The following is a 13,816-nucleotide window of genomic DNA, read 5'->3' on the forward strand; positions in this document are numbered from 1 at the left end:
GACGAGTAATACCTCTACTTAGGGGTTTTGGGGTGTGCAGAATCCATTTCTGCTTTCTATTTTGCAATATAATGTCATCTTCAGGTCAAATCCAAGATGGCCGCCATATGACGCCATCTTGAAATATCAATTGTTGAACCCTTTGCCCCAGAATCATGAATAATAACTCTATTCATGAGTCATTACGTATGTTGATTCAATTCATGTAGTTATTTTGCACAAAAGATAATCTTCAGATCAAATCCAAGATGGCCGCCAACCGCCATCTTGAAAAATTACTGTCTGAGGCTTATACGTGTTAGAACTAATGTAAAGGGATTTCAGTAAGAATACTCATTTCTTTTATTAATTCTCAAGTTCATTTCAATATTAATTGCTCAACTTAGAATGAATCCTCTTTAGGTTTGGGCTATCCATTTCGAGTGTATTTTTTTAAGGTCCATTCATACCTTGGTACTGAAGAGGCTTTTAGGTTCTTATTTCAATTTGAAAGTGTTTTATCAATATTATTTTTCTAAATCAATGTGTCCAATGATTGGTAGGCATCAGTTCGCCTTAAAAGACGATGGTGTAGCGCTAGGCCTTACATTTTCGAGAGTGACTATAGAGCACTACTCTCTAGTGTGGCAGTCTCTAGAGCAAATTTTTACAGATGTAGGATGGCGCTGAGACACGTTTATATAGAGATGCTGCCCTAGCCTTCCTCCTAGGCCTTTGGTCTGCCAATTTAGCATTCCGATTATTTTCTGACGTCTTGACCCCTGTACTTAGTAGCTCTCCATAGAATGGATGGCGACTATCACCTACACCTTCATAAGTGTTAGTGTCTATGCCGGCAAGTTTTATGTCATATTTGCATGTGTCTTTAAAACGGAGGTGTGATCTATCGATGGGGTGAGACCAATCACACAGCTTACCTTACCTTGGCGAATCCAAGAAGGGATTCGCCAAGGTTTCATGGGGCAAACATGCCCCAACCACCTGAGGTGCCTTTGACTAAGGAGCGAGAATAAGCTTTTGATGCCAGCACGTACGCTGAAGGGCCTCTGTATTTTTCACTTTGTCCTGCCATTTAACGTGCATGATACGTCCGAGGCAGCTGACATGGAAGGTGTTTAGCCACTTTTCTTGGTCGGCGTACGTTTTCCATGACTTACTTCCGTGCAGGAGCTTGGCCATGACTGTGACAGATTTTACAATCCTGATGCTTATATGCTTGTCCTGTGAAAGGGGACAAGAGACATATAGTCGGTCCAAGGTAGGTGAGGAGTCCACCATAACCAGACGAGTGTGTGCTGTTGATATACATATCTGGAGGACAGTCGGTGTCTTGAGTCTATCAGGATTTCTGACTGTCTCAAAGTCTGATGGATGGTCCAAACCCCTTACATGCAAAAGACAGGCAGATGTTATGTATGACTAGGTCTTGTACTCCCACTTCTTGAGAGGCAGGGGCGACATCGTTTCCGTAAAACATTTCACGAATGAGAACAATCCTGACCTTGGAACAGTCTTGGGAGCCTATCTTCTGCAGGAGGCTAAAGAGTGCACTCCTGCTGACCAAGTCAATGGCTCTTGTCAGGAGGAAAAGTCCAATAATAATTATAAAGGAAGTTAATAATTAAATCAATTTTTTGAAAAAAAAATACGGAGAAATCACTTTTTAATTCAAATAATACTTTAAAGTCATTTCACTGGAAAAGTATGGTTGCACAGAAATAAAAAAAGGGATCAAAACTCCCGAAATCATAGCCCAAACTTTGAATGGTTTAATTCTAAAGTAAGCGGTTAATGACGAAATCTATCAACCATCTGACCATCTTAGACATGACTTGACCTCAAACTAAAAACGGAGTGATTAAAAGAAATGAATCATTCTCACTGAAATCCCCTTACATGAGCTCCAATACATAACAACAACCTTATTAGGGACAGCACTTCTTAAAGGTTCAATAGTCTCGGAAGTAGTTTTTTTTTTCTTAATATGGCGTTTAGTGGTCATGTTGGATTATTTTGACCTGGAGATGATCCTACATTGCAAAATTATGAACAGAAATTGAATAAACATACCAAATAACACACGAAAAGAGGGATATTATTCATGATTCTGGGACAAAAACTTGAGAATTAATAAAAGAAATGAGTATCTTACCGAAATCCCTTTACATTAGTTCTAACACGTATAAGCCTTAGACCCCTGTTACATCTGAGAGATTCCCTACCTCGGGCCGGCCCGGGGCCTACCTCGGGTCGGAAAGAAATCAGATGTAAACATCCCAAACCTACCTCGGGCCACCTTTTAGCGAACCTACCCGAGACCACATCCAGAGGTAGTCTCGGGTAGGATTTTATCTTGGATTTTATCTGAAGATTATCCTTTGTGCAAAATAACTACATGAATTGAATCAACATACCTAATGACTCATGAATAGAGTTATTATGCATGATTCTGGGGCAAAGGGTTCAAAAATTGATATTTCAAGATGGTGTCATATGGCGGCCATCTTGGATTTGACCTAAAGACATTATATTGCAAAATAGAAAGCAGAAATGGATTCTACACACCCCAAAACCCCTAAGTAGAGGTATTAGTCGTCATTCTTGGGCAAGGGGAACAAAAGTCAATTTTTCAAGATTGCATATGGCGGCCATCTTGGATTTGACCTGAAGATGACCTTATATTGCAAAAATGATTACAGAAATCAGTTCTACACATCTCTAAACCCCTAAAACGAGTCATTACTCATCATTTTGTGGACAGGGGTTCAAAAGTTAGGTTTTCAAGATGGCATCTGGCGGCCATTTTGGATTTATGCAAATTAGCAAAATTGCCCAAACGGCAACTTTTGGCAACCAAGCTGAATTTGTTCTAGGACCCCTTAGGAACACGAATCAAGAAAAAAACTTCATCGGAAAGAACATTTCTAGGTTGGTGTATTGAGCCTATGAGACTGTCAAATCGACTACATATAGCAAGTCATAGTATAGGCGCCGCTTTACAGAGGGCGACGACGGCGGCGGCGTCAACATGAAATCTTAACTAAGGTTAAGCTTTTGAAATGTCATAATAAATTAGAAAATATACGGACCTAGTTCATGAACTTGGAAATAAGGGTAATCAAGTATTACTGAACATCCTCCTGAGTTTCAGGTCACATGACCAAATGTAATATTTGGGGTCAGTGGACATAGACCATGTCGGGGAAATCAACATCGAAATCAATTAACTTTGACCAAGTTTGGGGTATTTGTTGAATCCTCACTAGAGTGTGTTTTTTTTTCGTCACATCCCCAAGGTCATATAGGGTCAATGAACTTTGACCAGGATTTGAGTATTTGTTGAATTGCTATCATAACCCTGAAAGTTTGGATCTAGGTTGAAATATATATATATACAAATATATTTTTCAAAAAAATGGTTCGGTAGCAACACTGTCCCTGTCCAAGGCTGAAGTTATCAAAATGTATCAGTCAGAGATATCGACGCATATTTGAGATGTTGGGGGGGGGGCTCCAAAATTGTTGGCATGTGGGAATATTTGCACTAGCTACAATGAGTCCAAAATTTGACAATTTTGTACGCGTAAAGGTTTTATGGTGCTTTCCGATTTTTTTTCAGACATCCTATTTATTTTTGCATTGAAACCAATAACATTTTCTCGTTGTCAACAATATTGGGAAAGCAAATCAAAACGATTTCCCCCATATATTTTCATGGGGGCGAACGCCCCTCCCTCCCCAGGATAAACAGGCAACGAACCCGCGGTCGACTGTCTTTTCCGACAGCCCATCTTCATGATGGATATCCGATTCAGGAATTGATGTTGCAGAGTCTATTTAGAAGTTCATGATGCTCCAAATGTTAAGGTTCACTTCGAAATATGTATCCCGGTCACCACATTCAAGGGGGTTGACATTAAAACTCCATTCCCTGCCATGTTTTATTATACCTTATATTACGTTCAAAGGTCTCCAACATTTGAAAATATCGCTCTTGAAAGTAGGATTTTTTTCTCCTGTTCACTTGGCTCACTCCCGTATAAAACGCCAGGAAAGAGTACAAATTAACGCAATAACGTACCCCCCCCCCCCCCTGAAATCACATGCTCTGCATCTACACAAATCGGATCTTATACGTAGATGAAGTGGTTATGAAAAACATTTTTTAGCATTTTGATTATTTGTTTGCTCGGTCGATACGCTCCCTCCAATAATATTGGAAACATATTGGGCACGGGGTGGGTGACAAGCTACTAATTGGTCAGATCAGTGTAGTCTCCCACGTACATATATGCAGCCCAGATGTACTGAATAAACCAACGTCGAAAAATTTTCGAGCCCCCCAAAGCCCCCTAAAAATAGTCTAGAACCGCGCCGCCTCTGAGGCAAAATCTACCCCGCCCATCACCCTGGCCTACTTGAATGATTCTATACTCCGCCACCCCTACGCTTTAGCACAGTTTAGTCAAATGCTGGGATAATAATGTACCGATATTTCTGCTGAGTCTCCGTCGTGATTGGCTAAAATGAGACTTGCGCGGTTGTTGTCATGGTGACATATACGGATATAACATGTTCACACGTCAACCTAAAAATGCGATGTGTTCACACGTTGATTACCAAAGGATGTGTTTTCTTTTAACACCATTCGCATTGAGAAGGTGTGCTTTCGGCATGTTGGGGTTCAACACTTTGAACACCAATGTCGGAGCATGCATGCATGACAATATTTTTGATGTATTGTGATAACCCTTCAATCCGGGTCCTGTTTTGAAGGCCTATATTTCTAGCAAACGTTTTGATATTTTTTTTGTTCCAAGCCTACAAACTTCAAAGAAATTCACTTTGTTAACACAAAATGGTTATACTTTGCAACACCTTGAGCACGTTTTACAACTCGTGCTTTGATGGAAATAATGTTGGTTTAACTTTTAAACTTCAATTTTCATCTCATCTATGTAGGTCGGTGCATTTCCAACGTTTTATTTTGCAGACTGAGCATCCAGTTTAATTGAAAAGACCGTTTGTATTGGCTTCAAAACCAATCGCTGCCGAACCCGCCTCGATTGATACATGTCAATTAATTGCAGAGAGCTCTATATTACGGAAGCAAGCATGGATAAAACATTAGTTACTGAGCTTTTATGATTATTATTATTACTTTTTCGTCGACAACTTTCTTGTGAATATAATGTTTGAACTTTCTTTCGAGCTTGAAGGCGCCAGTTCGGATTCTCTCAATGTTGCGCTGCATCGAACAGAGAGCAAGACTGTCTGTTGATATCATCTTTATCTACAGGATATGATTCATGGAAATTCGAGCATTACGTAAGGTTCATTTTCAGTTAATTCATTAATTTTCAATTGATTATGCCGGATGCTACATTTTGTTGTATTTTCAGCTTTCCGTATAAAAGGAAGACAGAACGAAAAGAGGAAATACCGAAAGACCGAAAATATGAAGGCCCCCCCAAAAAAATTGCCAAGAATAAAATTATGTATTCTGTATCTAACTATCGTTTAACATTTGTTTGATTGATATGATCAAATAATCATCTTTTAATAATTAGAATGATTAGGCCCATACGTGTGGCTTACAGTTTAAAGAAACAATCTCTTATTGTTTCAGAGAATTAAAGTCGTATTTTGTCGTATTAAATTCACCCATATATGCCTACTATGAGATTAATCTATATTCGAACATGAAAAAAAATCTTATAGAGACAATGAAGACAATTTTTAAAATCATATTCGTACCGAAAGGGATGTTTTATTCGCTATGAAAGATACTCGTTTTCGAAACTTCATACGATATTGCTAAAGTAAAGATTTTATTTTTCTAGTCCTGTCCGAGTAAAGTTTCTTTATACATTTGAGTACGCTGCAAAAAAAACAGCCCGGTATCTACACTATTAGACAAATTATCCTTGAAATAAAAGAGGTTCCTGCAGCAGAGTCTCGAGAACACCTGTAATCTTACCAGATTACGTAAGTTTACAGGAAGTTGGTATTTGGTGTATGGAACCTTACAAATTTCCTTTAAGAAAACGCCCTTTCCCTTTTTGAATAGACCTGTTCTGTAAAATTGAAGAAAAATTCCTGTTTTATGAATTTAAAGAATGATTCTGTTGTTGCTTTCTGCAAAATCTTCTTTTTCTCTGCAAAATCAGGTTTTTTTAACAGTGTATATCAGAAAACACCAGGAAACTGTTGAAACAACATCAGTTAAGAATTTAGTCGATATTTGGTTTAACGCTTATTGTTGTACCTGTGTGGTATTAGCATAAAGCCAAAATGGTGTTGTTATTATTATTATTATTATTATTATTATTTGTTTGGTGTCACCTGTGCCTGGGAGGCGAAAAGCGAACTGAATCACTGTGACCCGCAGGTCTCTCCTCCCGATATAACTGATTGGGGGGGGGGGAATGCAGGTGGACCACTACACCGGGGTTTCCCCCTACTCTTATACGAATAGTGCAATGGGTTCTTAACGTGCAAAGGTGGCGACTCTCCTCTACACGGGGCCTCCATTTAACGTCCTATCCGAGGGACGGAGTGTTTTCCATTGTAACATAGCCTGCATCTATGAAACATGGGAGAGACGTTTACACACAACGCACTGGCTTCAGTCATCCGCCCGGGTGGACTCGAACCCACGATCTTTGGTTCGACGGGCAGACGCGTTACCGACTGAGCCAACACCGCTCTCTTGTGTTGTTTCCTCTGCTGTAGTTTACACTTTGAAAAAAAACTATCCCTAATTGAATAAAATACAAAATGGGGATATTTTTTTCACACAATACAGTTAGGATATCGACTCATCTACCAGATGATTCAAGTATTTTTTTTGACAAAATGTTACACTTGCGTGAGAACTGCCAATCTTTTAAAAGCTTGCAAAAATCGGTTTTGCGCAGAAATTACGATTTGCGCTATATTTCAGTGGGTAAGACAAAATAACGAAGCAATTGTTTTGTTCATTTTTAACTTCTGAGAGACATTTTGGGTCAATGGAATAAAACAATCGCATTGTAACTTTGTATAACAACGTTTCTATGCGATTAAACCCCGATTAAACATTTTAGGCTTAGTTAAACAAAACATTTAGGCTGTTTGTGTCAAATGGATGAGGACATAAAATGAAACATATCATTTGCAATATGTGCAATAATCTTTTGTTGGATATATATCTTGTTCTTTATTAAAACTGTCTATTAAACTGTCATTTTTTTCAGATCGAAATATCAAAATTTTCAGGTCGCGCTTCGTCTCGCATCTATTGTTCTTTTAGGTACACATCTTAATCATTGGTACCAAAAATCTTAGAATATTTAGCTTTCAGGTCAGAATATAAAGAAATTTCAGCTCGCTCTCGGCACTCGCATTACCTGTGTAGTGATATATGAATCCCCATGAGTTAAAACAAACAGTCCTAAACATGTACCTTTTCCCTGTTTTCATGTCATTATACTAAAAAAAAAATCAGCTCGCGCTTCACGCTAGCATTAATTTGTTGGTGAGAATATATGTGTCTATTTCTCATGAGTCATATACATAGCGAGAGAGAGAGAGATACTATGTGTGTGTGTCTGTCTTTCTGTGAGGGTGTTTGTGGGTGAGTTTGTTCGTTTTGTGCGATCGAGCGCCTTTGGAACGTTGATTCATAATTTTGCCCCCCCCCCTCCAAATCTGAAATATGGATCGACGCCCCTGCATCAAGTTCATGATCTCTACATCATTATCGTCTCCCTTTTTCATGTAACGATTTTCAAGTTCTGCACAAATCATTTTCACGAGCTTTTTCAAAGAAAGTGGTGCTCACCGAAGCGGGAGGGAGGATTTTTATAATTATATCGTCATTTGTTGAAAGAGACATACACCAAAATGCAAATGTGTAAAAAGCTTTAGGATATTACAAATATATTACAGGACATATTTCGAAGTGCAAACCTTTTTGATACGCACTGTATAAATTTCGAGCTGGTGTTAATATAACACCGGTATTTCTACAGGTCATAGAGTATTTTCAAATTTATTTTTTACCTGGAAGGAATGGGCATTTTATGCCTGTGATTAAAGGCTAATATCACAATTCACAAATTTCAACATAAATCATCTTTATTTATCAGTAGATCTTTCCATTTTTTACAGTTCCTCAGTTAGTGGGTAACTGATTCCAGCGCACTGAAAAGTTTCAAAATTAGCGAGATGTGTGGAGGAAATTGTATATATATTTTTAATTTAACATTAATAAGATGTTGAATATCTTCTTTCTAGGAGTGGGGTCACATTTGCCATAATGCAAATAAATAGAGCCCGCTTTTGCATTGCTCGATCTGTCACCAATTCAATTTATTTCATCTTCTTTGCTGGTGGATCACTATTGAGGATTTATTCGTGTTAGCTATCAATCAGTGATATTGATATTTATAATTAAACGAGTTTCAATTTACCATTTGTATAAATTCCGCATCTGAAATCAACAAATTTTGCCTATTTCAAAATGCCAATTCATCCCAAATTACTTGTCACAGCTTCGGATCCCATTTTGTGGATTTAATGACTACCTTTTACGAAGATGAATTTTGAGAATATTGTACTCGAAAACAGCAAATTAGTTTTCGTGATATTTCAGACAGTTAACATCTCAACGTATGAGCTTTTTGTTTGTATTGGTCATGAACATTTCGATTGACAATTCATATTTTCTATTCTGAGGTTTGTAAATGATAGATGTAGCACTTACGAGTAATTGTAAATTCATGCTTGATTCAGTTTGTGCTGACGTTGCCTAGGTTTTGGGCTTCATATAAATATAATTTCATAATTCAATCGGAAAGTGATAGCTCAATTTTGCAATTCGCATTTGCGAGTTTTGCTTTTATAAGTATACACGATGCCACTCAGTCAACACATTACCAATACTTAGAGGTTATATAAATAACCATTCTCGCGCACCAGATAAATTTATATATTTATTTCACAAGGCCCATTATCGATTTAAGCGATCAATATTTTTTTACGAATCACTAAATAATTCAAGGAGTCATTGAGCCAATGCCTAAAAAACAGGTTAAGAGGAGCTTGGAAATGCAAATTAAAATTGTACCTAATGGCTGCTATGAATATGATAAACCATCAGCCCAAATTGGGAATATCTGATAAAAATAAACGTTTAGAAAAGGAGCTAGGGAAAGGGAAAAGGAGTGTATACGCTATTGCAGATCTGTTTTTTCATAATTAATTTATTGGCCTTATCAATGCAACCAATAAACTGTAACATAATCCCATACATGAGATTTTGGAAGCGGATCAAATAACCCAAAATGAAAGAATATTTCTTTGAATAAAAATAAATAAAATGATTGTAGGCCTATTATGCTGAAGGTTTTTTTTTAATTCGTCTAATGCCAATTCATCCAATCCAACCGACTCCGAACTGACAGAATGCTAAGTTATTGAAAATAAGGTATTAGTCTTTATCGGTAAGGAGTCGGTTTCTCTATATATAGTTTGACTGTGACAAAGAGATAACAAAGTAATTGATACCAGGCACCGCGTTTCATAGGCGGCGGAAGCGGGGTACATGGGAGGGGGGGGGTCAGGTCCCCCTAAATTTGAGATGGGAGGACGGACCCCCTAATTTTTTTATAACTTTTTTTTTGCTTGTCAATTTTTTTTACCTCCGTCCATCACAAATTTCCAGGTGGACCCCCCCCCCCTAATTTGTTTGGCTATTGCCGCCAATGCCGCGATTCAACTGAAATTTCCTCATTCTGTAGGCTGCAGTATTTGCCATGTTTGAAAGGCATCAGCTTACTTGACGAAGAGATGAACAAATAATTATGTCATGTAAATACAAGAATATGAAAGATAAACAAATGAGATGTGCGATGATTGGAGCAACTTCAATCATCATTTCGGAATAAGACAGACAATCAATTTCTCTCCTATTCTGCTTTTCATTATGGTTTAGACAGTTGTTCTTAACTTCTTGTCCAATACTTTCATAATTATGTGTTATTTCTATCTTTACCACAGGCTTCCCTCTACATGCATGATCGTCTTTAAAGCAATGATGACAGGTGAACTGGAAGAAAACAACAAGAAAAACAACTGAACCATTAACTTCATGATATACTTTTGTGAATAACATCTTCCAGGATTGACACCCATTATGCAATTTTCATGAATGACGTCATGGGCTGTATGGAATATATCACAGTGTTGATATAGCTCTCCAATCGACCATAACAACAATATTACAAACTCTCATTACGATTGTCATCATGGCACATCACTCGTATATTGCCCTATCATCTTGAAAGAGCTACAACTCAGAATGAAATTAATGAGATAATAATTACCTTCTTATACGGACAATATTTCTCAGAGATATTCGATATTTCATGCACCTCTTGAATTTTCTTTCATAGAACGGAGTTAAATTACTTACTCTACTGAATGCTTGGCTACAGCTTCTGAAAGTTTAGAGCATCTCGTCTTTACCTCACATCCGCGGCACAAAATATTGGATTATCTATATTTTGATGGTGGTTTTATCATATAGCATGTCTGTGGATGTGATCATCCCAAAAGGCGGTGCTTCCCCAATGCACTTCGACAGATGTAACAAATAATTAATCTTTAAGGAGTTTCCAAGAATAATTTACTGAGTATTATTATGAATGTTCATTCATTCATAAAATAACTTAAATAAGCAATAAAAAACATGACGAATAATGTGGAACATTCATAAAGTAAGCTGAGTGAAAACAATTGCCTTGAATCTTTACGAAAATTTGGGCCAAATGTTTTAGTAAAGTGAAATCTGATATCAGGATTAATCATTTTCGTGGCTTCATTTGAAAGTTGCTATCTTCTGATCGAGAGTTATATTCTAGAGGATATCGTCATGTGTGAGACGGCGAACTGCACTGACGCAGATGAACCCATAGTGTACCAGAACTACTCAGAGAGAATCATCTACGCCACGGTCACCGGCTTGATCTCCATCTCTGGTGCCTTCGGGAACACCTTGGTCATACTTGCGGTGTTCATCAGCAAGAAACTACGGAACAAAACCAACACCTTCGTCGTCAACCTCGCCATCGCAGACTTGATAAGCTGCCTGAACCTTCCCTGGACAGCCCTGGCACTGCTTTGTGAGGACGAGTGGCCTTTGCCAGACTGGATCTGCATGTGGGAAGGTATGATCCTGATGGTCAGCACCGGTTGTAGTCTGTACACTCTTGGTGGCATCGCGCTAAGCCGGGCTTGCCTGATTACATTGCCGAACCATCGGTACCATGAGATCCTGACCCCCAAAACTCTCTTTGGCCTCATTATGATTTTCTGGTTGATACCAGTGACGACATCCATCGTTCCGTACATCGTTTCAGACAGCTTCTTCGGCTTCAATGAGCGGTACAGCATGTGCATCTGGAACACTACGCATCCCTTCTCGCCCTATTACAACTTGATACTTGCCATTACCTTCTACCCCGTCCCACTCTTTATCATCTTCTTTAGCTATTTCCGCATCTGGCGCCATGTTCGTACTAATTCTCGTCGCATGGCCCGGGTCACCACCAGGATCGTCACTGTCTCTGGGCAGTTGGCCGGCCTGGCCAGGAAGAGCACATTCAGCAAGAGGCAGATGTCTGTCACAAAGAACCTTTTCATCATCATCGTTGTCTTTCTCATCTTGATATCACCCTACAGCATCCAGTTGGTCATACCAGGAGGCGAGAGATTGGTTCCTGCCTTCGGGATGATCTTCCTGTTCAATTCCTGTGTTAATCCGTTCATTTACGGAACACGCCACCCAGACTTCAAGGTTGCCTTCAGAAGCATCTTGCGATGTCCCGTGAGGTCAAACCAGTTGATGGATTCGACAGCTTCGGCCGGTTTGCGTGTTCAGCCTTTGATAAGGAGACCAGCCCAAAGAGATACTGAATTCATTGCTCCGAATTCGACAAGCTCTTCAGAATCATAGTAATGAAGTTCGGTGGCCTAAATGCAGGTGATATTGGAGACACGAATTGCTATGTCATGCAAATCAGAACATAATATTGACGAGGAATAATTAGTGGCAACTGCGTTAAACTGAGTTTATTCACCCCACCCCAATTGTCATTCCGATATTTTTTTCATCTGTAATGAACTTTGATGCCCTGGGCCAAGAATTCAATTTTGTAGTTCTCTTGAGTTTTGCAAAAACACGAACCTCTTGGTCACAGAATAGGCAACGGATTGAGGGATCTGGCGAATGCACGAGTCCTATGCTGTTATACATGTATATACCTTTCTGAGTTGCCTGATTCCCCGCAAAATGCAGATCTAGATAATTGAGGAAATAATTATATTGGATGTTTTCTTTCTTGTGCAATAGTAGGCTTACTTATCTCTTATGAATGTGTTATTTGATGATTGGTGGAAAAAAATGAATGATAGAAAAGTCGAATTATATACATGCGATCCGCATGGCTATCCTGTGTTAGTTACAAATGACTTTTGTATGTGAAATTATAGAAGTGGGTTTTCAGTGTTATCTTTCATTTTCAGTTTGGTCTAGTCCTTTGAAGGATAATGTAGAAGTAACAATTCAATCCTACACAAGTGAAGTGATCGTTATGTCAATTTTCTTCACAATTTGATGGTCAAGTTCACCCTTTTAATATGTTTATTGAAATAATGGGGGTTCAAGCCCCCATCGCCCCCGGTTCCACGAACCCTGAATCATAACTTGTAATATTATGGTTCCAGAAATCTTTTTTTTTTTAAATCAAGGAACTTATATTTATAGAACGAGCGCTCAATATCCTCAAAAGTAATGTTTGTCACAAAGAATCAGAAAATGAAAACAGAAGCCATTGAAATCAAAGATTTATTGAATCTTCTCCATTTTCAATGGTCGTGATTGTTTAGTACATATTTATGCTGATTCTCTTTAGATTATAAACTGTTACATTATGATTCCAGAAATCTTTTTTTCTCAAAGAACTTGTAAAATGAATAAATTAAGATATTTATAGAAAGAGCGCTCAATATCCTCAAAAGTTATGTTTTTTGTATAAAGAATCAAAGATGAAAACGGAAGCTATTGAAAGCAAAATTTTATTAAATCTTCCCAAATGGTTGTGATTGTTGAGAACGAATGTATGCTGATTATCTTTTAATCATTAAAGTACAATTACATTACATTTAAGAAATCATCCAATTTGATTACTTGATATTGTCTTATAGAATGATTGGTTGATAATAATGTTCGATTGGTTCACACACTCTTAAAGGTGGTGCATTTTGCATTAAGCACTTTATTTGTTTTAGTGTCACTGGCGTGGGGGCCTAAATTGGAGCCATGCACCCTCCCTCTCCCCTCCCCCCCCCAAAAAAAAAAATGTTTCACGACCAAGGAAAGAAAAGGAAAGGGAGAGAGGGAAGAAAACACAACATTTTATTCTTTATATTATATCAAAATCTATACAAAAATAGGTCTTTTTAAAAAAGGTTGAAGTTTTGTTCGGTCGCTTCACACCCTCGCATCTTTTTCTTAACCTTTGTTCCAACCGCTAAACTTAGCCACTCATTTTTTTAGCTTATTCCGCCACTGCTTTTTAGTGTGTGAGTGAATTAGTGAAAATTATTTTGATTGATTGATTGTTAATTATTGGTTGATTGATTGTTTGACCGATTCAACGATTGATTGATTGATTGATTGATTCTTTTATCTTTTCATTTATTTATTTATCCCTTCATTTATTTATCTATTTGTATATTGCTTGATTGATGAATTTGTGGTTGGTTAGTT

At 38.0% G+C, this 13,816-nt stretch overlaps 1 protein-coding gene across 1 annotated transcript; it reads left to right on the forward strand.

The window, feature by feature from the left end:
* The first annotated feature begins 10,491 nt into the window (after positions 1–10,491).
* LOC121426798 (histamine H2 receptor-like) lies at positions 10,492–12,117 on the forward strand. Its single transcript, XM_041623195.1, has one exon. It carries the CDS (start codon positions 10,919–10,921, stop codon positions 11,999–12,001), a length of 1,083 nt encoding a protein of 360 aa, XP_041479129.1. The 5' UTR covers positions 10,492–10,918; the 3' UTR covers positions 12,002–12,117.
* Positions 12,118–13,816: the final 1,699 nt, after the last annotated feature.

The sequence above is a fragment of the Lytechinus variegatus genome, chromosome 13 (assembly GCF_018143015.1).
Source record: "Lytechinus variegatus isolate NC3 chromosome 13, Lvar_3.0, whole genome shotgun sequence".
Lineage (NCBI taxonomy): Eukaryota > Metazoa > Echinodermata > Echinoidea > Temnopleuroida > Toxopneustidae > Lytechinus > Lytechinus variegatus.